The 23,472-nt window shown below is 37.7% G+C and overlaps 1 protein-coding gene across 13 annotated transcripts in view; it reads left to right on the forward strand.

Annotated features, from left to right (window-relative positions):
- Window positions 1-23,472, forward strand: part of SYNRG (synergin gamma) — an 86,265-nt gene that overhangs the window by 23,018 nt on the left and 39,775 nt on the right. For 5 of the 13 annotated variants that reach the window (XM_045984354.1, XM_045984358.1, XM_045984355.1 and 2 more), the window contains exons 4-10: window positions 3,851-3,981; window positions 4,620-4,725; window positions 5,252-5,363; window positions 12,799-12,876; window positions 15,565-15,761; window positions 16,368-16,616; window positions 18,135-18,268. In XM_045984354.1, the coding sequence (XP_045840310.1) occupies window positions 3,851-3,981; window positions 4,620-4,725; window positions 5,252-5,363; window positions 12,799-12,876; window positions 15,565-15,761; window positions 16,368-16,616; window positions 18,135-18,268 (1,007 nt within the window). Of the gene's footprint in view, window positions 1-3,834; window positions 3,982-4,619; window positions 4,726-5,251; window positions 5,364-10,426; window positions 10,730-11,642; window positions 11,877-12,798; window positions 12,877-15,564; window positions 15,762-16,367; window positions 16,617-18,134; window positions 18,269-23,472 lie in introns of all 13 variants that reach the window. The other 8 variants (XM_045984350.1, XM_045984346.1, XM_045984345.1 and 5 more) reach the window with 4 other exon arrangements.

Raw genomic sequence — 23,472 nt, forward strand, 5'->3', positions numbered from 1 at the left:
TTAAAGAATTTTAGCTATTCATATTTCTTTCCTCTTAAGTATAAATTTTTAAGATAAGCTTGTGAAATTCCACATAAAATCTGTTGGGATTTTGATTGAAATTGATATTTTTACTTTTTTAGTCTGTCCTATCTCTCCAGTTACTCAAGTCTTAAGTAGCCTTCAGGATTCTACATCTACAAGTGAACTTCTTTATCTTTAGTATTTTTAGCAGTTTTTTGGATATATCTCAGATTTCTGAGCTATTTCTTTTGTCATGTCATCCACCCAGTATATAACTAAAGTTTAGTATTTTTTAACCTTTTGGTATATCTAGATTTCAAAAGAATGAATTAAGAAACTGTATAAATGTATAAAGTAACTTTTCAGTACTAGGAGAAAGAATATCATTCAGCAAGCTTGAATCTTCTGGAAGAACAGAATTTTGTAAATAGGAAGGCAATGTGCAAGAAAATGCCTTCTTTTATTCTTTATTATTTTTGTGGAATATCTGGTCTTTTGGCCCATATGAGTTGAGTGGGGTTTTGGGCGGGGGGTTTGCGTTTTATGTGCCTTGAGTAAACTAAGTCAATTTTTTTAAAAGATTTTTATTTATTTATTTGACAGACAGAGATCACAAGTAGGCAGAGGCAGGCAGAGGGAGAGGGAGGGAAGCAGGCTCCCAGCTGAGCAGAGAGCCTGATGCGGGGCTCGATCCCAGAACCCTGGGATCATGACCTGAGCCGAAAGCCAAGGCTTTAGCCACTGAACCACCCAGGCGCCCCAAACTAAGTCAATTTAAAAAGGAACTTATTTCCTCATCGCAAAAAAGAAATGGTGAGGGGTGCCTGGTTGGCTTATTGGGTTAAGCCTCTGTCTTCAGCTCAGGTCATGATCTCAGGGTCCTGGGATCAAGCTCCACAACGGGCTTTCTGCTTGTCAGGGAGCCTGCTTCCCCACCTCCCTCTGCCTGCCTTTTTGCCTACTTGTGATCTCTGTCTGTCAAATAAATAAATAAAATCTTTTTAAAAAGAGAGAGAGAAATGGTGATTATGTGACATGATGGAAATGTTAAGTTAATACTGCAGTGGTAATTATTTTGCAGTATGCAAGTGTATCACATCAACAAGTTTCATACCTTAAAATTACAGTGTTATGTCAGCTACATCTCAGTAAAGCTGGAAAAAAATAGGGAATTGATTTAGTTATTATGCTTAAGTAGATCTGGAAAAAATAAATAAATGTAATCCTAGGACTACAGTGCTAATTTTTAGCAGCAAGAGAACCACATCATGACTAAAAGTAAGTACACATTGCCACCCCCACCCAAGATTTAGAATAGACAGTGCTAGTAATTTCAGTGTGAATTATTTGTAACTCCCATTGTAAGGTCCTAAACCATTCATAAGCCTTCCAAGCTGCTACTCTTCATTGAGCAAGTATATGACTGATCATATGAATAAACACACAACAGAACACATTAAAATTGTTTTTAAATCTAAATCTGTGGTAGCTCGTAATTGAAGAGGCAGCATGGCCTAATGGTGGAGAACATGGACTTTGGAATCAGACACTTCCTTGTTCTAATACTGGCTCTGCCACTTACCCACAATAAATAAGGTAGTTAACTATTTTGTACTTCAATTTCCTCATCTATAAAATAAGAATAATAGTAGCACCTACCGCCTCATTTTGTTACAAGAATTAAGTCTATTAATATATGTAAAGCTCTTAGAAAAGTCCCTGGGACATATGAGGAGCTTCATAAGTGTTAATATTAAGGTATTCTTGTTGGTTGTTATCAGAAATATCTCTAATTCTAAGGATCTTATGTATATTGAGAATAGTGTATGTAAGTGCCTAATTCTATAGCTGGCATATGGCATGAACACAATAAAGTGATACGTATATTGTAACTATGAAGTGTTCATTTTTCTTATTTAGTGGCTTTGACTCTGTATTTGCCTGCAGAATCCTACTTTGTTCCAGAAAAAAAAAATGGGGTCATCATTGTTTTTGAGAGTGTATTACTTCTTCAGTATAATTATACTTCATCAGTATAATTTTTAATAATTATAATAACGGCTATTTACTCATATATGCTACACAGGGTTCTAGGTGCTTTACCCACATTGTATTATTTCTAGGCCTTAAAACATTCCCAACTGTTTCAATGAGGTGCACTTTTTTCAAGGTTCAGAATGAGGGTGTATTTTTAATAATTTCTAAAAGGAATACTTTGAGGAAAACACTAACATGATTTCTTCAACAAACATTTTTAGATTAAAATCAAGATCTTAAGTGTTGTTTAAAAAAAAAAAAAAACTCAGGTAGCTCAGTTGGTTAAGCGACTGCCTTTGGCTCATGTCATGATCCTAGAGTCCTGGGATTGAGTCGTGCATCGGGCTCCCTGCTTGGTGGGGAGTCTGCTTCTCCCTCTGACCCTCTCCCCTCTCATTATCTCTCTCTCTCTCCTCTCTCATTCTCTCTCAAATAAATAAAATCTTTTTAAAAAAAAAAAACATTAAAAATGAATTGCTTAGGGGCACCCAGCTGACTCAGTCAGTAGAGCATGTGACTTCGATATCGGGGTTGAGTTCCAGCCTCTTGGGTGTAGAGATTACTTAAAAGTAAAGAATCTTTGGGGCACCTGGGTGGCTCAGTTGCTAAGCGTCTGCCTTCAGCTCAGGTCATGATCCCAAGGTCCTGGGATGGAGCCCGCATTGGCCTCCCTGCTTGGCAGGAAGCCTGCTTCTCCCTCTCCCAGTTCCTCTGCTCATGTTCCTACTTTCACTGTACCTCTCTCTGTCAAATAAATAAATAAAATCTTAAAAAAAAAAAAAAGAAAGCAAAGAATCTTAAAAGAAAAATGAAGTGATGAACATCTGACTATATTAATTCCCGTAGTGTGAAAATAATCTTAACCTTAAAGTAATTTAAATTGCGGTAGTTTACATTAACCAAGTTTGTGTAAGTAGGGGAGTTAACCGTTATTACAAACACATCCTTCATCCATTATAACTGAAAGTAGCCATCCTGAAATTAACGGACTGGGCAATTTGGGTGACTAAAGTAGCTAGATACATGTATTTTGGTTTTTGAAGGAAGAGAGGATAAAAGGTTTAGAAGAAGCAAGGAGGAATATTCCCCTTATTTACAGGAAATGTGGAAGAGAAGCAACAGTCTCCAAATGAGAGAGTGCTTCCAGGTACAGCCAGGTGTCCGTGAGGGAAGAAAAGGGAAGCCTGTCAGGGAGAAGGCTGAGAAGTAGAATTTCCACTCAGTGTAAAATAAGCCAGTGTCATCATCATCATTAACATTAGATTTTGTGATTACCTATTGTGTAATACTATTCTAAATGCTTGAATAACCTTTATACTGTGGTATTGCTATATCACTTATTGCTGATTGAATATATTTTGTTTTCTGTAAAAGTTTGACTATCAGGCCTGTGATAATAAACACCAAAATATTTATTATCCTATCATACTTACTGGAAAAGCATGTTTAATCTCATTTTTGGAATAACCACCATATGGCAAGCTCTAATCTGTTGCTGGAAATACGAAGACATGTAAGATATGATACCTCTTCTCAAAGAATATGGGTTAGTGAACTGACCAGAATATACCCATGTGCTTCCAAGTACACACGCCCTCAGATGTTAGCGGTGGGCACCTCTGAAGCAAGGAAATGAAAGGGATGAGATTGTAAGGGGAACTTTCCATTTTTAGCCTGTGTTTTTTGACTATTATTTAAAAGAAAATCATATGGTTTATTAATAAAAACACTAAGAATTTATGAAAGGCACTGTTTTCTGTGTAACAATTAAAAGGAGGAATTGTGTTTTTCAAGCCTCTGTTTCTTTCAGGCAGGGATACCAATGGGCCCAATGCCAGCAGCAGGAATGCCTTACCTGGGACAAACGCCTTTCCTGGGAATGCGTCCTCCAGGCCCACAGTACACTCCAGACATGCAGAAGCAGTTTGCTGAAGAGCAACAGTAAGAGACCTCAGGAATCAAGCGTAAAGATGCATGATAGCTGTTATTTTAAGAACAGTTCTTTAATGCAGATTTGAAACCAGTACAGTCATGTCGCATTTAAGATACTTGCAATACATTTTTATATATAAGTTTTAAGCAAGAACAGACCTAATGGATCCTCTGATTCAGCCCTGTAATTTTATATTTAGGGAAAATGCAGTTCAGAGGATGGAGTTTCTTGTCAGCCCCCATCATGTAGTTACTAGCAAACCCTGGACCCGAGTGTAGGCCTCCTGATGCCCCAAGCATTGCTCTTTCTCCTGTACAACACTGCCTTCCCAAGTCAGAGTTTCTTTTTTGTCTACTTCCCTGGCTGTTTTTTGAGATTATTTTTGAATGCAAAAGATTATCCCTTTCTTTTGCAAATTAGACAAGAAATAAATTCATATCTATAACTGAATCATTTTTTGGGCTCATTTTGTATATTTCAAAATTAATGGGGAAATAGTGTTGTCTTAAGAATATCAGCTATAATTAGCAGTGAGGGTTTTCATTCTAGAAGTAAAAGGTGATATTGCTGAAACTGTTAGAAGTATGACCATAACACAGTTGATAATCTCTGAAGCTAGTTCTTTACTAGATCGTTTTTCCTTTAGAAAACGATTTGAACAGCAACAGAAGCTCTTAGAAGAAGAAAGGAAAAGACGCCAGTTTGAAGAGCAGAAGCAGAAGCTCAGACTTCTGAGTAGTGTGAAACCGAAGGTAATATATTCCACCACCGCAGCCCGCATCCGCCCTGTGTGTGCCTCTCACTCATTCAGGGGATTCTGTCACCTGGGCACCAGCCCAAGCTCAGGCTGTGGTTGATTCATTTGGGTCTAAAAGTGAAGAATTCTTCCTTTCCTGTAAGACATTATTTTTGAACGGAATGGGATATCAACCATCATCATCTCAGGTCTTTTTTACTACCACTGGAATGTTTGTGATTTTTTCTCGGGAAGATTAATAATTGATTTTAATACTAATTAATATAGGATACTTAATATCATTTGTGTCCTGAAGTATTTATAAATGAACCCTTTAATATTTTTGTGTTTTATAGATTGTCATCTTATGCATTTCGTATACTTACACACTTGTCAGTGTTTTTCTGACTTGGAGAATTCCCTGTCAGAAGTCTGTGGTAAAAATATTGAAAACAGACCAATATCTGTACTTTCAGTTTGGGAGGATCTAGGATGAAGTGAGCCATAAGTGAAGATATATGCATATATCTGTTGTCTCTTAGACAGGAGAGAAGAGTAGAGATGATGCTTTGGAAGCCATAAAAGGAAACTTGGATGGATTTTCCAGAGATGCTAAGATGCACCCTACTCCGGCATCACACCCTAAGAAACCAGGTAATTTTAATTTAAAATTTTCCTTTTATTGGAAGGTGATTTCCTGTGTGTTTAATTGACCACTGTGTGTGTGTGTGGAGAGTCAGTGCTCATCTCATCCTTCAAGCTGAATAAAGATTTGGATGTTTTAAAATTTATAGGGGGTTAAGAATAACATATCATTAACAGATGAAGAGTTGTTGAATCATTCACCCAACCAAGTACTCTTGGTTGGCATATATTATGTCAATAAATTTTCCTTAGACCCTTGTATTGTAGTACCTTTTATAGGTGATATCAGTAGGGAATAATATATTGGCACAGTTACAGGTTCTTTCTGGAACAGCTTTAACTCTTCTTATTAAATTCACTTGATAGATATATACTCAGATTCTCATTCCAGAGGTGCCCCAAAGTAAGATATATAGCAAGCTTGAAAAGAGAATGGATATAGCAGTCAGAATGAGTTCAGAAAGGAAAAACGTAAATAAAAATGAAAATTATAAGCTAAATAACTGCTTAGGAAGTAATTGAAAAATAAATACTGGAATGCTTAAAACTGGAACCTGCATGGAACTTAGAAGAAGAAGGCGGAGATGAATGGCCATTGTTAGGGCAAACACTGTTCTGTCCATATAGAACGCCCTCTTTCGACAACTAGGTGTAGTTTGACAACCTCATTGTTAAATAATAAATTGTTTTGGCGTTTAAGAGGTCTCAGGAGTTCAGTCAACATGCATGCAGTTAGCTGTTTCTAGTTAACTGCTCTGTGCTTATCCAAAAAAAGATTTTTGAAGCAAGCTCAAGAAGTTTCCAGAGCTTCTCCAGTTAGGGACTTAACATAAAGTACATAAAAAAAGTTTTCAACCTTTTACCCACCATCTATTAATACCCCTGCCCCCACTGACTGTTTACCTTAAGATATGAAATACACAATCACAAAATTTTATACTTCTTCTTAATCATATATATCACTGTTGAGAGTTTATAAGCCAAAATGTATATGACACATAGATTAACGTAATTCCAGTCAAATGCAGAGAAACATTGGTTTAACATTTGCAGCCTTACTGCTGATAAATAGGGTCCATTTAAAAAATACTCAGAGTAGCTCTCAGTTTTCTATTATTACCATTTTCTACCAGTGCTCGTCTGAGAACCCAAATTAAGAACTTAAATCCATACTCGTGTAGCCATTTTTAGGAGGGATTGGAGTTCATTGCATCGTGGCTTTTTGTTTTTTTAAACAAAAATAAGACAACAGTTTTGAATATTCATTTTGCATCTTTCATAAAACCTGGAAGCATTGAAGATTCTATTTTATGAATCCAAAAGAAAAGTGTCCAAAAAAGAAGCACGTGGTGTCCCCATTTTTCAGATGAGAGCCTTTTTTTAAAAAGGCTGCTCCTGTGGCATTAGACTTTAGTAAATATTAAAGCAATTTAAAGTAGTTAAAAATGTGAAGAAGCTTTACATGTAGAAAACCCTAAAGACCACCAAAAAAAATGTTAGAACTAGTAAATTAATTCAGTGAAGTTACAGAATACAAAATCAGTATGTAAAACTATGTTGCACTATACACTAACAGCAAACTATCAGAAAAAGAAATTAAGAAAACGATTTCATTTATACTTGCATCAAGTAGAATAAAAAACCTAGGAATAAATTTAACCAGAAGCTGAAAGACCTGTATACTGAAAACTTGACAACATCGATGAAAGTAATTGAAGAAGACACACACAAAAAAGGAAAGATACTTCGCACTCATGGATTGGAAGAATGAGTAAAATGTCCATGTTACCCAAAGCAATCTACAGATTTCAAGACAATTCCTATCAATCTTCTAGTGGCATTTTTCACAGAAATAGAACAATCCTAAAATTTGCAGAACCACAAAAGACCTCAGATAGCCAAAGTGGTCTTAAGAAAGAAGAAAGCTGGGGCGCCTGGGTGGCTCAGTGGGTTAAAGCCTCTGCCTTTGGCTCGGGTCATGATCCCAGGGTCCTGGGATCGAGCCCCACAGTGGGCTCTCTGCTCAGCGGGCAGCCTGCTTCCCCCCACCCCACCTGCCTCTCTGCCTAATGTGATCTCTTTCTCTGTCAAATAAACTTTTTTTAAAATCTAAAAAAAAAAAAAAAAAAGAAAGAAAAAAGCTAAAGACATGACAGACCCTGGTTTTCAAAGTATATCACAGAGCTGTAGGAATCAAAACAATATGATACTGGCATAGAAACAGAAACATAGATCAGTGGAACAGAATAGAGAGTCCAAAAATAAGTCCAAACATATATGGTCAATTAATTTATGACAAAGGAAGCAAGAGTACACAGTGGGAAAAGGACAGTCTGTTCAATAAAAGGTGTTGGGAAAACTGAACAGCCACATGCAAAAGAATGAAACTAGATTACTGTCTTATATCATACACAAAAATTAACTCAAAATGGGTTAAAGACTTGAAAGACCTGAAACCATAAGACCCTTAAAAGAAAACATAGGTGGTAAACTTTTGACATTAGTTTTCGCAGTGATTTTTTTGGATCGGATTCCAAAATCAAAGGCAACAAAAGCAAAAATAAACAAGTGGAACAACATCAAGCTAAAAAGTTTCTGCATAGCAGAGGAAACCATTGACAAAAGGCAACCAACTGAATGGGAGAAAATATTTGCAAATCATATACAAAGAACTCATACAGCTCAATAGCAAAAAAAAAAAAAAAAAACTGATGAGAAAAAATGGGCAGAGGATCTGAATGGATATTTTGCCAAAGAAGACATACAAAATGGTCCACAGGCACATGAAAAGATGCTCAACATCACTAATCATTAGGGAAATGCAAATCACATTGCAAACTATAATGAGATGCCACTTAACACCTGTTAGAATGACTATCATAAAAAAGACAAGAAACAATAATGTTGGCAAGGATGTGGGAAAAAGAGAATCCTCATGCCTTCTTGGTGGGAATGTAGGGTGGTGCAGCCACTGTGGAAAACAGTGTGAAGGTGCCTCAAAAATTTTAAAATAGAGCTACCATATGATCCAGCAATTCCACTACTGGGTGTTAATCCAAAGAAAATAAGAATACTAACTCAAAAAAAATATACACACCCCATGTTCATTGTAGCATTATTTACAATAATCAAGATATGGAAGCAACCTAAGTGTGCATTGATGGATGAATTGGTAAAGAAGATATGGTGTATGTATACAACAGACTACTACTCATCCATAAAGAAGAATGGAATCTTGCCATTGGCAACAACATGGATGGACCTTGAGGGTATTAGACTAAGTGAAATAAGTCAGAGAAAGACAAATACCGTATGATTTCACTTGTACCTGGAACCTGAAAAACAAAATGAAAGAAGGAGAACAGAATGGTAATTGACAGAGGAAAGTGGGAGGTGGGTGAAATCGGTGAAGGTGGTCAAGAGGTTCAAACTTCCAGTTATAAAGCAAATGTCATGAGGTTGTAATGTACAGTGTGAGAACTATAGTCAATATGTAGTGCATATTTGAAAGTTGGCTTAAAGTTCTAATTAAGAGGGGCACCTGGGTGGCTCAGTGGGTTAAAGCCTCTGCCTTCAGCTCAGGTCATGATCTTAGGGTCCTGGGATCGAGCCCCACATTGGGCTCTCTGTTCGGCGGGGAGCCTGCTTCCTCCTCTCTCTCTGCCTACCTCTCTGCGTACTTGTGATCTCTCTGTCAAATAAATAATGAAAAATAAAATCTTTTAAAAAAAAAGTTCTCATTAAGAGAGAAAAAAATTTTTTTGTAACTTTGGTGACAGATGGTAATTAGACTTATTGTGGTGATCATCTCACAGTGTATATACTATTATGGAATCTCTGTGTTGTACACCTGAAACTATGTAACTATATAGTTATAACTACGTATATAGTTATATACTATATACTATATATGTGCTATATATATAGTATATACTTTATATGTATGTAGTTATAACTATATAGTTATAAACTATATAATTATATACATAGTTATAACTATATAGTTATAAACTATATAATATATATTTAGCCGTACCTCAACAACAAAAAAGGCAGGTTGAGAGACACATGGTTCAGTTTGAAGCTGGCTGCGGATGATGGATGGGCAGAGCTAGAGATAGTCAGGGCTGATGTTGCCTTCATCTGTGTATCTGTGTGTGACTCTAGTTTTTAAAAGTTAACTTATTTAAAATAAATTTTTTGGATTTTGAAAAAAGAGTGTAAAGAAGCAAAAACAATATTATTAAATGAAGTCCCTATAGGCAAGGCTTATTATATAAGTAAACCTCACACTTAACAGTAAAGAGCTGCAATGATATATAGACTTTAGAGCCAAAGATCTTTTAAACATAGTCCTCAGTCAGAGTTTATTATCTTAAATTGACCTTTGAGTTGTTTGACTTAGCACTTTATGGTGTCCTGATTTTGTTGCTTTTTACAGTACCACCTGGGTAATATGTTTACAATGTTCTTTTGTAATTTTCATTCCTCAAGTGGTAACTTCACTGATATGAACTATGTATGCAAAGTGTATGGGTTAGGCGTGGTATATTTAAGATGACAAGAATGTATCATGCATTGTTTCTAACTGGCATAATGAAATTTAATCACCAGAGTAAGTATCTGTCCAGAATGTATTCAGCAGCAAGGAGGAGGTAGGTTTTCTAAAATGTCGCACATACTGGTTTGAGAGGATATTATCCAAACAACTGACTTGGGTGTCAAAGTCATCACCACTTTGATGTAAACTGTTAATGGTCTCGGGGACAAAACTGGTATGAACCTAATAAAAGAAGGAAGGGAATTTTGAGTTTAATTTTTTTTGTTTTTGAACAAAATGTAAAATACCTATAAAATTGCTTTTTGAAAGGAAAAAAATTGTGTGTAAATAGACATCAAAGTGTTTTTCATTCATTTAATAATTCCATTTGACTCTTGTTGCGTGTTAGTATTTGTTCACCTCTGCTATTCATGTTTCAGTATATTCTTTTGGAATTGTACTACATCTTAATTTCTTTTTTCCTTGCTGATTTCCATTTCCGTGTGTTTCATTGCCATTTTCCATTTTGCAGATTATCCCACATCATCTCATTCTACTAAAACTGTCTCCCCATCATCTGCCTTTCTTGATGAAGAAGAATTCAGTGACTTTATGCAGGGGCCTGTTGAAGTGCCCACATGTGGTCCTTCTTCCACTTCCCAGCCTTTTCAGTCTTTCCATCCCACCATCCCACTTGGCCAGTTGCATACACAGAAGGCTGGAGCACAGCCTCTCCCTCCAGGTCAGATTCCAGTGTCTTTTGCCTTACATGGTGTCCCTGGGCAAATTCCTTCTTTCTCTACTGCTGCAGCCTCATACAATGTACAGAAAGCAGGTAACTCCTAGAATATTAATGAAACCATTCTTAAGATAATCTTGGATAATTTATTTCTCTTATATAAGTAAAATGATACACTGTTGTTGGTAAAGAAACATGTACCTGATGTATGACTACTACTCAAATTCACTAAAATAAGAATCTAGATTTTTTGATTCTGGGGGCCTCACATTCTAGAAAAATGATTTAAAACTCTTGCTCCTAAATAAGGAGCTATTTAAACCATCTTTGAACTTTAAAAACAAACTGGTTTCTACAGAGTACTCTTGTTTGAGAAAATCGCCAATATTGAGAAAATCGCCAATATTAGAATATTTCACCTTCTAAAGTGAAAGTGAAGTTACTTTCACTTTAGAAGGTGCTCTCTCTGGTTCAGTGGTAGAGCACTTGGGGTCAGAAGCCTGGGTTCCCTATTTATTGTCATTGTGTCCTTAGACATATCTTTAAACCGTACCTTAGTTTAGCACTTGTGGAAAGGGGGGGGTGGGGACAGTTAAACCTTCATTTCTGAGACATAGATCCTAGCAGACATATACTTAGTCCAGATTCCTCAGTCGCAGATATAGAAACACACCCAGAAATGACATGACTGGCCAGGGGCCCCCCAGTAGTGAATAGAAATAGAAGTTCTCCATCTTGTGTGGTCTCCAGAGGTAGCACCCCTTCCAGTCTACCATTCTACCTGCCGGCCCATAGAATTCTTGAGAACCGAAGTAGGTAATGATATTTAAGTTCTCTAAAAAGCTCTAAAGTCTTTCAGGTCCTATACAAGTGTGTAGTGATTGAATTATTTCAAAATTTACACTATGTGTGGCAGGGCCTACCCTTGAGAATCTGGGGATGGAAATGGATGGTTGAAAACAGAAATTTGCGATTATATACAAATTAACCCTTCATGCTGTTTGTTTAGGCCCTTCCTTGGAGGAGAAGCTCCTCGTATCTTGTGATATAAGTACGTCTGTGCAGGAACAAATTAAATTAAATACCTCTGAAGTTGGGCACAAAGCCCTAGGCCCAGGTTCCAGTAAGAACCATCCCAGTTTAACGACCAAAAACGGGGGTGCTGTAGATGGACGTGTAAGTGGTACCACCACTCCAGAGGCAGAAAAGACTTCAGACCAAAACCTGTCCATTGAAGAGAGTGGTGAGCTCATGAAATACTCAAAAAAGTTGATTTAACCAAATATCGCTCAAATGCTAACACCTTAAGAATTAATCTTCAAATGAATGCTGCTTGATTTTGCTAATCAGTATTTTGCTTAAAATACTTTTAATGCATTCCTTTCTCCAATTAACCCCTACGATTTTGCTCTGAATTCTTTTGGCACAGTTATTCCTTTTAAAAATTTTGTGATAACCAGTTTTTTAAATCAGAATCCTTCCTCATTTTAAATTTCTTTTCCTTTTATTTTATAAAAACTCTTTTCCCATCTTACACTTTCTGTTCTTCCATAAAGGTTGAAAGTTAAAATTTAACTGGAAAAGTCACCAATGAGAATAGTTTTGCTTCTTTGAAGTAAATCATGCACACTGCTGCCTAGAAAAATCCAAGTGTTTATAAACTCAGCTTGCAGAGATGAATTAGAATTTGCGTGGCCTAGGAGACAAACTTTTAGAAGATTTTTCTGAACAAAATAAAAATGAAAAATCCTATACATCTAAGGCAGCAGTGTCGTATTCAGGTAAAAAAAAAAAAAAATCCGACTTTGCAAAGAAATATTAAAAGCTGCAAGGAAATCTTGAGCAATTACATTTTTTTCACATGCGTAATTTTTAAACTATCAGATGTTATGTTTTCTCCTTTAATTTGTAATACATATGAAATGTTGCAAGCCTCCTGTGATTCAGAGTATTGATTTGGTACATCTTAGTTTTTTTTCACTTTCTCTTTAGGACATAGTTAATATACAAGAGTTGTTTAGAAACCAAATCTTTTAATTGTATTGGTGACTTTTTTTTAGTATCTTCGGCCAGCGCTCTTCTTATATAAAAGGGTGACTCAGTGCAATTTCCCCATCATCTGCGTGGATTGTTACGAACGTTAAATAACGTCTCTTATCTCCTAGGTGTGGGAGTATTTCCTTCACAGGATCCTGTTCAGCCCAGAATGCCTCCTTGGATTTGCAATGAGAGTTTGGTTCCAGGTAAAAAAGCTGCTTTGTCCACGATTCCCATCTGGATATTTTACTTTAAGTGTTGAAAACAGAGTTGTGGATATTTACTGTTGTGGTTACAAAATATGAGAAGGAATTTTAACTTTTTTCTTGTTTATTTTTTTCTGAAAGAGTACAGAAAATTTAAAAGATCTGATGTTTAAGACAGCCTTATATGTAAAATAGCTAAGTGTGGGAGAAATGTTTTGCTTTAATGTTTTATTGACCATCATAGACTTTTATTTCTAGAAGCTTCGCTTAGATTTATCATGCTTTAAAAGATATTGTTATTTCATAGATTATTAATAACCTCTTAAGAATAGTACCAATACAGGGGCGCCTGGGTGGCTCAGTGGGTTAAAGCCTCTGCCTTCGGCTCAGGTCATGATCCCAGGGTCCTGGGATTGAGCCCCGCATCGGGCTCTCTGCTCAGCAGGGAGCCTGCTTCCCTTCCTCTCTTTCTGGCTGCCTCTCTGCCTACCTGTGATCTCTGTCTGTCAAATAAATAAAATCTTAAAAAAAAAAAAAAAAAAAAAGAATAGTACCAATACAGGCCCTGGGTGGCCCAGTTGGTTAAGCGTCTGCCTTCGGCTCAGGTCATGATCCCAGGGTCCTGGGACTGAGTCCCATGTCAGGCTCTGTGTTCAGTGGGGAGGCTGCTGCTTCCTCTCTTCTGCTGCTCCCCCTGCTTGTGCTCTCTTGCTCTCTCAAATAAATATATAAAATCTTAAAAAAAAAAAAAGAGTAGTACTAATATATTTAATGTAATTTTCTGAACTCATGGTGATTTTTATATTTTAAAATGTATTTGTCTTACGACTTATAATATTATATGAAGGGGCACCTGGGTGGCTTAGTTGTTAAGTGTCTGCCTTTGGCGCAGATCATGATCCCAGGGTCCTGGGATAGAGCCCCGCATCAGGCTCCCCTGCTCAGCAGGGAGCCTACTTCTTCCTCTCCCACCACACTCCCCCTGCTTGTGTTCCCTCTCTCGCTGCTGCACCTCTTTGTCAAATAAATTAATTAATTAATCTTTTTTTTTAATGTGAACTAAAAGACCAAGTGGTATATTTTTCAACATTGGAAGGTGGTGTTTACTTTTTACTTCAGGTATATTATTACTGCTGAGCAAAAAAAAAAACCAAAAAAACTCCTTAGGTGCATATGTTGTGATTGCATTCAGTTGCTACAAGGAAATAACTGTATAGAGCTGTGGCTGATGTGCCCACAGTAATGACGATTATAGCAGCATGTGTTAATGGGTCTTAATATATTGTAACATGTATGATTTGCTCTATTTTGCCAATCCCTCGAAAACTGTAGCTGAACTTCTTTTGGGGGAAAAACCAGGAATGTCAACTTTACATCATAATCATATACCCACCAATTAAAAGGCTAATTTCCCCAAATCCTATGGGACTTCATTTGTACATGAAAGTAGGTTTTCTTCCAAATGCCCATTAGACAATTTGCGTCTTCTTCCTCTCTGTCTTCAAGCCAAATAGAATCCAGATCCAGTATATTTTGAGTTCCTTCCATTTTCTGCCAGCTTGTATTTCTTTCTCCCTCCTTCCAGACATACGTGCACACATCATTTCCTTGCCAAAAAATGTGTGTTTATAGCCAGCCTACTAACCTATAATTCATATTTAAATCCTGGATGTAAATTTTTTGCTTTAAACATATTTTTTTCTGTCTTCCTTAACCCTACCCACTGTCATCCTCCAAAACTCCTCTAAGTAGGGTTGCCAGATTTAGCGAATAATCATATACAACATCCATTCAATTTTGAATTTCGGATAAATAGTAAATAACTGTATAGTATAAAAGTATGTCACGTGTGATATTAGCATCCCCTATTTTATATGGCAACCTTGTCTCTAAGAACCTTTCTCATTTTGTCCTTTGGAAACCCCATTTGTTGTGGAAAAATTCCTCAGCAGTCCCTTCCCTTTTTTCTTTTTTATTTATTTATTTTTTAAAAGATTTATTTATTTATTTATTTGACAGAGATCACAAGTAGGCAGAGAGGCAGGCAGAGAGAGAGAGAGAGGAAGCAGCAGGCTCCCCCACTGAGCAGAGAGCTAAAGCAGGACTGGATCCCAGGACCTCTGAACCACAACCCGAGCCGAAGGCAGAGGCCCCAACCCACTGAGCCACCCAGGTGCCCCTCCTTTCCCTTTTTTCAAACATGTATTCTGCTTTATCAACTTGACTGAAAGTTGCTTTCTCTGAAGGCTCTATTCCCAAAGCACCTTACCCAGTGCTGTTTTTGCTCAGAGCCTCTAACCCACTGGGGGAGGAGACAGGTGGTACTGGTACAGTTCTCGCCGCCCCACTGCTATTTTCAGACTCTTCCCGCCACCATTACTCTACAGCTCTGTTGACACTGCCTCTGAGTATCGTTACTGTCTTCTCCTGAGCACTAAGACTTTCTCTGACCATTAGCCCCAAATCTTCATCTTTGGGACCAAGTTCCAACCTGTCTTCTAAGCTGCAGACTCTCTTTTTATGTTGGATATTTCTCTGAATAATCTTTACAGCAGTTAGAACCCTGACATGGCTTCGATTCTGTTAAAGCAGTTTGACTGAGGATTATTCTTGTGTCAGCAACAAGGGCAACCAAGAACAGTCACCTTTAATATGTTTACATTTGTAATCTGGTCTTTCCCTTGATAGATGCCTATAAGAAAATTTTAGAAATCACAATGACTCCAACTGGAATAGATACTGCTAAACTTTATCCCATTCTGATGTCGTCTGGACTTCCCAGGGAAACTCTTGGACAGATATGGGCCTTAGCTAATCGAACTACGCCTGGCAGACTGACTAAGGAAGAGCTTTATACTGTTCTCGCCATGATAGCAGTAACACAGGTAGACGTTTCTTAAGTTAGATCAAATAACTTTTCAGTATAAATCCTATTGACTACAATGTTGAAGAACTTCTTGTATGTCAAAATTTAGATTTTTTTAGGATATAGTACTTCAAAAATGTACTGTTATATATGTTGCACATTCTAGCAGAATATTCCTTTGTTTAAAGACTGTTTAGTGTATTAACATTCTCTGATCTAACTGTACCCTTTCTGAACTTGAAAGTTATTCAGTAATAAATGAAATTACTCTTCCTGTTCTTGAAGCCCTTGTTTAAAATTCCTTAAATATAAAGTATTCTTGGTCTGATAGCAATTTTTCTTATAATACAAAATCATTTTAAATGATTCGATTATAATGAATTAGCCGAACTTGTCAGAGAGTACAATGGCACCATTGAGCTGTGTTAACCATTTCTTTGCCTGATATTAGGTTTACATGAACCTCGTAAGCTATTTTCTTGTATCACATTCATGAGTTTTGGAACTCCGGGTGGAAAGCTATCAGGACTACAGATTTTACATTTAGGTCTCCCTTTATTGAATTTAAATTGTATGTAGTTTGCAATCCCCTTAAATATTCCCATTTTCCTTCTGTTCTGTATAGAGGGGTGTTCCTGCCATGAGTCCTGATGCTTTAAGTCAATTTCCAGCGGCTCCTATTCCAACTTTAAGTGGCTTTCCTATGACTTTGCCTACTGCGGTGAGTCAGCCAACTGGGATATCTTCAGGCCCTGCAGGCTCCATACCCCTCAATCTTGGACAGCCAGTTATAGGCATTAACCTTGTTGGACCAGTTGGGGGAGCTGCAGCCCAGGCTTCCAGTGGCTTCATGTCAACTTACCCTGCAAATCAGGTAAGTGGAGAAGCTGTGTATATTCCAAATAATCCCTGAAGGTGAATCTGGGTAGCTTTTTTTCCAAGGATGCAGAGAAGATCGTTGTATTATAATGGACACTGGAGGTGAAAATTAAACAGTAGTAAAACAATACAAAATTTAATTTCTCATTATTTAAAAAAAATGAAATTTCTTACACCTTAAGGGATTTGAATTTTGGCTAAAAGTTTATATAGTTCTTTATAGTATATACAGTTTAAACATCAAGCTTAATGAGGTTAACTAAATTCCTAGACTGTGTCTTTTGGAAGAGCTACTAAACCTGAAATTCAAATGTTTCCATTTATTTTTCACTTCTCAGATTAGCAAAAAGTTTAGAAAACATAATAGTGTCAGGGAAAATGTAAGGAAAATGGTTTGCTGGTACAGCCTTCTTGGAAAGCAGGTTTGGCAATAGCTACCCAAATTATAAATGTCTGTATTTTCTGACCTGGCAGTCACACTATTAGGACTCTGTCCCATAGAAATAGTAACTCAGATGAACAAAAATATGCAAGGATATTTGTCATAGTATTGTTTGTTAGAGTAAAAAGTTAGAAATAGCTAAATGTTCCTCAGAGGAAGGAAGGTTAAATAAATTTGTCTTCATCCATATAGTGGTAAACTATTTGATGATCATTAAAATGAATAAACTACTACATGTACAACATGCAAAAGATGTCCACGTTATAACTGCATCTTTTTTTTCAAGTGCAGAACAACGTAGTATAAGCTCATTTTTCTGTAAAACAAGTGAACTGTTCACAGTTCTGAAAGTTCTTAACTTTCAGAGCATGTGATTAGGAGTCAATGTTCATTGTTGATTTTATACTTATATTAATGGATTGTAACAAGCTTGTATCACTTTTGTAATTCACATCATGTATAAAATGTTTTTTAAAGATGGCAGGTTCCCAGGAATAAATGTGATTCAGCTGTTTTATAATTTTTTTTTTATTAACATGAATTATTAGCCCCAGGGGTACAGGTCTTTGAATCGCCAGGTTTACACACTTCATAGCACATATGATTCAGCTGTTTTAAAATTGTGTAGATTAGTTCTTTTGCCAGAAAGATAGTTCTTGTATCTAAAAATACAGGACAGGGTACCTGGGTGGCTTAGTCGGTTAAGCTTCTGACTCGATTTTGGCTCAGGTCATGATTTCACCGTGGTGAGATTGAGCCATGTGTCAGGCTCCACGCTGGAGGTGAAGTCTGCTTAAGATTCTCTCTCTCTCTCCCCCTCTCCCTTTGACCCTCCCACCACTCCACCCTGCCCCAGCAATAAAAAAGTACAAGACAGATTCTTGCTTTGGATACTGGAGTTGGTGTTATATCTAAAGTGTGTTCTTCTAAAATTAGATAGTCATGCTTACCTAATTTAGGTACCTAAACTGGGAGATTTAAAAGGTAGTTTTTGAGTTTGACAGTTGTAAATTTGTTATTTACTCTTGTATCAATTCAATCTCTCTATTTAAATGTCCTCTATAAACCTAGGTGGTAAAACCAGAAGAAGACGACTTCCAGGATTTTCAAGATGCTTCTAAGTCAGGCTCCCTTGATGACTCATTCACTGATTTCCAAGAGTTGCCTGCTTCTTCAAAAACAAGTACTTCCCAGCATGGAAACAGGTAGAAAACAGTTGGATATAGTTAACATTGTGTTTGATAATTGAGAAAGAGGCATCTATAGTGAGAAGCATACGTGAGAAAGTTAAGACTTCTTACTCTCATGCTTTCCTTGATTATTCCCTCTTTATTATTGTTTTACCCTTGAAACTTTTCTCCCATTGTCCACCCAAAACTTTAGCCTGACCGTTTCCTCCCAGTACACATCACTTGCCAATATTTTTTCTTTGCCTGTGCTATAAGCCTGATTACAGGGGCGCTTGCCTTCAGCTCAGGTCATGATCTCTGGGTCCTGGGATTGAGCCCCGCATCGCATCCGGCTCTCTGCTTGGCGGGAAGCCTGCTTCCTCCTCTCTTTCTCTGCCTGCCTCTCTGCCTACTTGTGATCTCCGTCTGTCAAATAAATAAAATCTTTTAAAAAAATAAAATTAAAAAAAAATAAACCTGATTAGAGCCAAGGGTACCTGTATGGTGATGACTTCATGTTCTTGTATCAGAAGCAAGTCTTTGGCTATTGAAAAGTTTTTTAGACAGGGACACATAATATATTTTTGGAGTATAACATGCTGTTGATTTTCCACAGAAATAATAATTCAGAAATCTAAATGTGATTATTTATTCATTTCTCCTTTATGTTTGATATTGGTGACTTTTAGGCCTTCAGATTTCTGTTCATTTTTTTGCATATATAGTTACATAACTATTTCTGTAATGTCTTGTGTACTAGCTTCACTTTTAGGTTATCGTAACTGACTCAGTATGTTGCCAGCACCTTTCCATCATTTTTTAAAAGTTTTTAGGGGCACCTGGGTGGCATTGGGCTCCCTGCTCAGCAGGATGTCTGCTTCTTCTTCTCCCTCTCCCCCTCCTTGTTCTCTCTCTCTTTCTCTCAAATATATAAAACCTCAAAAAAAAAAAAAGTTTTTAGATACTACTTCCATAGAACGGAACATACCAGATTTTGAGCAAGCAGTAGGAATTTCTCTGGTTATTTTTGGAACTTGTTTCTGTCTGGATACGTTTACCATTTCTCTTATGTTCCTTTTTGTGCAATATCATTCATCTTTTCCATTTTAACCAATCGATTATCTCTTAATGCTTCCTGCGTATACACTGTAACAAGAACTAAGGGATAGGCTTTGTAGGTAACTACAAATGAAGAAAAGAGGGGTGCCTGGGTGGCTCAGTTGTTAAATGTCCATCTTCGGCTCAGGTCATGATCCCAGGGTCCTGGAATCAAGCCCCGCATCAGGCTCCCTGCTCAACGGGAAGCCTGCTTCTCCCTCTTCTACTCCCCTTGCTTGTGTTTCTGCCTCTGGCTGTCTCTCTCTCTCTCTCTCAAATAAATAAATAAAATATTTTTTAAAAAATTTAAAAAAACAAATTAGGAAAATAATTATTATCCTGATTTTAAGAATTTGTCAGGTAACCATAAGTGCCACAGAGGAGAAACATTTGAAGGATGGGACTATAAAATAACAGTGATTTCCAAGCGCACTACAGTGGCACACACGTTAACCAATAGATACATAATAATACTTCTTTCTCCTGTCCCTTCCTTCCAACAAAATATATATGTTCTACTCTCTAGAACATATCTGAATGACCCAGGGCATCTGCAGTTACCTGCATTGAATTAGATTCAGTGTTTTCCTACTCAAAGCTAGTAAAAATGTGTTAAATCACTGTTCCCTTCCTTGGTGAATCATATCACCAAATCCAGCCACCAAATCGGAAACATGTCCTTTATCTTTGGTTCCCTGCTCTCTCCTTCACCACCACCAACTCTGTCAGCTCTGCTCGGCGTGGAAAATGGCTGCATGTGCTCTTGCCCCTGCCTGTCCTCTCGACCGTTGCTCTTCCCCCACAGCTTGTGCTCCAGCCGTGCCACAGGGACTCTGCACTGATCCTACTTTTCCAGGTTTCTGACCTTTACCCTTCTTCAATCTGAAATTCTCTCGAGAGTTCATTCTAGTTCTACTTCAAAAATCAGATTAACATCAGTTTAACAAGTATTTACTAACCCCTCTGCATCAGTTGGCACCTCAAAGATGAGGGCCCTCCCTCTTCACTGCCCTGGTGCCTCATAGATGTCTGGGCCCTGATGACTGGTTTATCTGTTTCCCTTACTAGGCTGTTGTACCTGATGAAGGTCTTTCATGGCAGTATTTGTAGTCCCTAGCCATATTATGTAATTAATAAAGGATTATTGGATGAACGTGTTGCAGTATGCAGGTTATAAACCAAATTAGTGGTTAACTCCTCCGGGGGAAGAAAAAACTCTTAGTGGGTAAAATTGAAGTTTGGGCATGGAAAGCTTTAAGATGTTGGCCTGGTCCAAGAGTCATGGGATATTAGCAATTTTGTGTGGCATTATCTCCACATAATCGTTTACTTTCATACACAGTCATACTCTGTAGGCTTTTTTTTTTTTTCCAATTCTGACTTGATTACTTCCATGCTTACATGAAAACAGTTTGCTCATGTCTAAGAATCCACACTCATTGTTTATTTACACATGGAAAAACATTTACTTACCATCTGCTATATGCCAGACATTGGGGTAGGCACCAGAACTATAAAAGCAGAAAACGCAGTTCCTGCTCTAAAGACGCTTAGTTTTATCCTGGTATTTATAGTATCTGATAAAAATTCTCTTAGAATTGGTCCTTCAGTCTTTGTGTGTGTGTGTACCTGTATAATGAATTCCCTAGTTTATGATTTATATTCCATATTGTGAGTTTATTTTATTTTATTTTTTTAATTTTTTTAAAAATATTTTACTTATTTATTTGACAGAGAGAGAGAGAGAGATCACAAGCAGGCAGAGAGGCAGGCAGAGAGAGAGGAGGAAGCAGGGTCTCTGCTGAGCAGAGAGCCCAATGCGGGGCTCGGTCCCAGAACCCCGGGATCATGACTTGAGCTGAAGGCAAGAGGCTTTAACCCACTGAGCCACCCAGGTGCCCCTATTATGAGTTTATTTTAAAGGGTTGTTTGTTAAATGATATAAAGAGCTAAGGCTAGGTGAGCATTTTTATTTTTTTTTTAAACAGGCTCCACACCCAGTGTGGAGCCCATCACAGGACTTGATCTCAGGACCCTGAGACCAAGACCTGAGCTGAGACCAAGACTCGGACTCTTAAAGGATTGAACTACCCAGACACCCCTTGGGCAGCACTTTTAAGCAAAAAATGGGCATTATTTGTCCGGGAAGATGAAAAGCCAAGTAAGGTGTTAGAAGTAGGCTGGGGTGGAGACTCCTGTTAGTCTGTGAAAAAAACATCTCAGTTAAGGGCAGCACCAATGTGGGATGTTTTATGATTTGTGACGTAATCTATAACGTATTTTAGAGATAAGAAGTGGCCTGAGGAAAGGGATCCCAGCTACTGTGTGGGGTAAATTCGGTTGCCATAGTAAGCCTGTGATGAGATGATGAGAGTACCCTGGGTTTAGAGTCAGGCCCTGAAAAGTGTGTGTTTGAGAAATTGGTCAGACTCAGTGTTGAACTGAGTGTCAGAGGAGAAATAGCACTTGAGTCAGCATGAAAGGGGATCTGGAAGTCAGCAGTGTCGTTCATTTATCCATTCCCAAAATACTTAACTGTGAGCCAGCACTGGGGAGCCTGGAACAGGAAACACCACAGACAAGGGGTACCGAGGATAAAATAGTTGAAAAAGGATTAAGGTGGAGGGGTTTTGAATTGGTTAGCCTCATTTTACTTTTTAAGTGACAGTGTTTAGTGTGGTGTCTGTCCGATCAGATCGGGGGGGGCCCCCAAATGTGGGGTGATGATCAGGTGGAGGCCAGTGTGCGGGCGGTGAAAGGGCGGTGAAAGGATTCCCCCCAGGCAGAACAAAGGAAATAGAAGTTTATTGAATACACTGCAAGGGAGCAGCGGGCTGGACTGCAAAGGAGAGACCACCAGGCAGTGGATGGGAGCTCTTTTTATTTGTTTTTGTTTTTTTTAAATTTTTAAAAGATTTTTATTTATTTGACAGATAGAGATCACAAGTAGGCAGAGAGAGAAAGAGGAGGAACAGGCTCCTCACTGAGCAGAGAGCCTGACTCAGGGCTCTATCCCAGGACTCTGGGATCACGACCAGAGCCAGCCCAAGGCAGAGGCTTTAAACCACTGAGCCACCCAGGCACTCCATGGGAGCTGTTTTTAAAGGGGGAAGGTGGGGTAGTAGCCACAAATGGAATTTTCTCTATTTAGTGATGTTGCCAAGTAGCCCATTGGTCTGTTAGGGCCTGTGGATGTTTTGAGCAGAGGGCCTGTCTCTACTCGGCCAGGTGGTCACTGTAGGCCCTTTGGCCTTAAGTTTCCATGACTCAAGCCTGTTTAGCAGGCTTGCATTTAAAAGGGTAAGCAACTCAGTAAAATCATCTATGACAGCCACGTGCAGTGAGTGTAAAACAAATGGACACACTGAGAAAAAGCAAAATACTTTTTTTTTTTGGTGGCCAAATTCTCTTTAAGTCTTATCTTTCAACAGAAGGCCTGGTCTTAAATTTTAGAAGAATGTACCTCTCTGAGTATCTTTCACTAGTATTAAAGAGTAGAAATAACAGTTTTCATATTTGGAATAGATAAATACTTTATGTAACTGGCCTAAACACTGTCATGGTGATTACAGTTTGGTTTTTTTTTCCCCCAAGAATTTCAGGGAATTAAAATGAATTATTCATTTGTAATATGCATAAAATTACAGTCTGAGTCAGCAGGGTTTTTTTTTAGTGGAATTTTATTTTGTTAACTTCAATCAGTATTTCATTACCTTAAAGGTCCTCTATTTTTTTCCAATCCTGAAAATAATTTTAAAATTAATAAAAATTTTATGTCATATTTAGATTTTTACCAGTGGGCTTTACAAGGCTATAACTGAAGTTGCCAGTTCAGGAAAAACAAATAGGTTGTTCAACTTTGTGATTTTTTTTTCCCCCTCAAGCATTAATTACTTTTATTTATATGTAACATTCTGCTCAATGAGTTGTAGTTTAATTGTTTATGGTGCTTAAAAAATCCACCCATAATGTATAGATGATGACCTGTTTGTCAAGATCAAATACATTGCAGCTGTTTGGTAGTGGTGTGAAATTATAATATTTCGTAGCACTAAGTCCTGTAGCACTGTGGACCTCAATTAGCATGCATGTGAGGGAGCTGGGTTTTTTACCTTGCTTGTAGGCCGCTGATAAGATGATTT

This window comes from Meles meles, chromosome 18, assembly GCF_922984935.1.
Source record: "Meles meles chromosome 18, mMelMel3.1 paternal haplotype, whole genome shotgun sequence".
In the NCBI taxonomy this organism is placed as follows: domain Eukaryota; kingdom Metazoa; phylum Chordata; class Mammalia; order Carnivora; family Mustelidae; genus Meles; species Meles meles.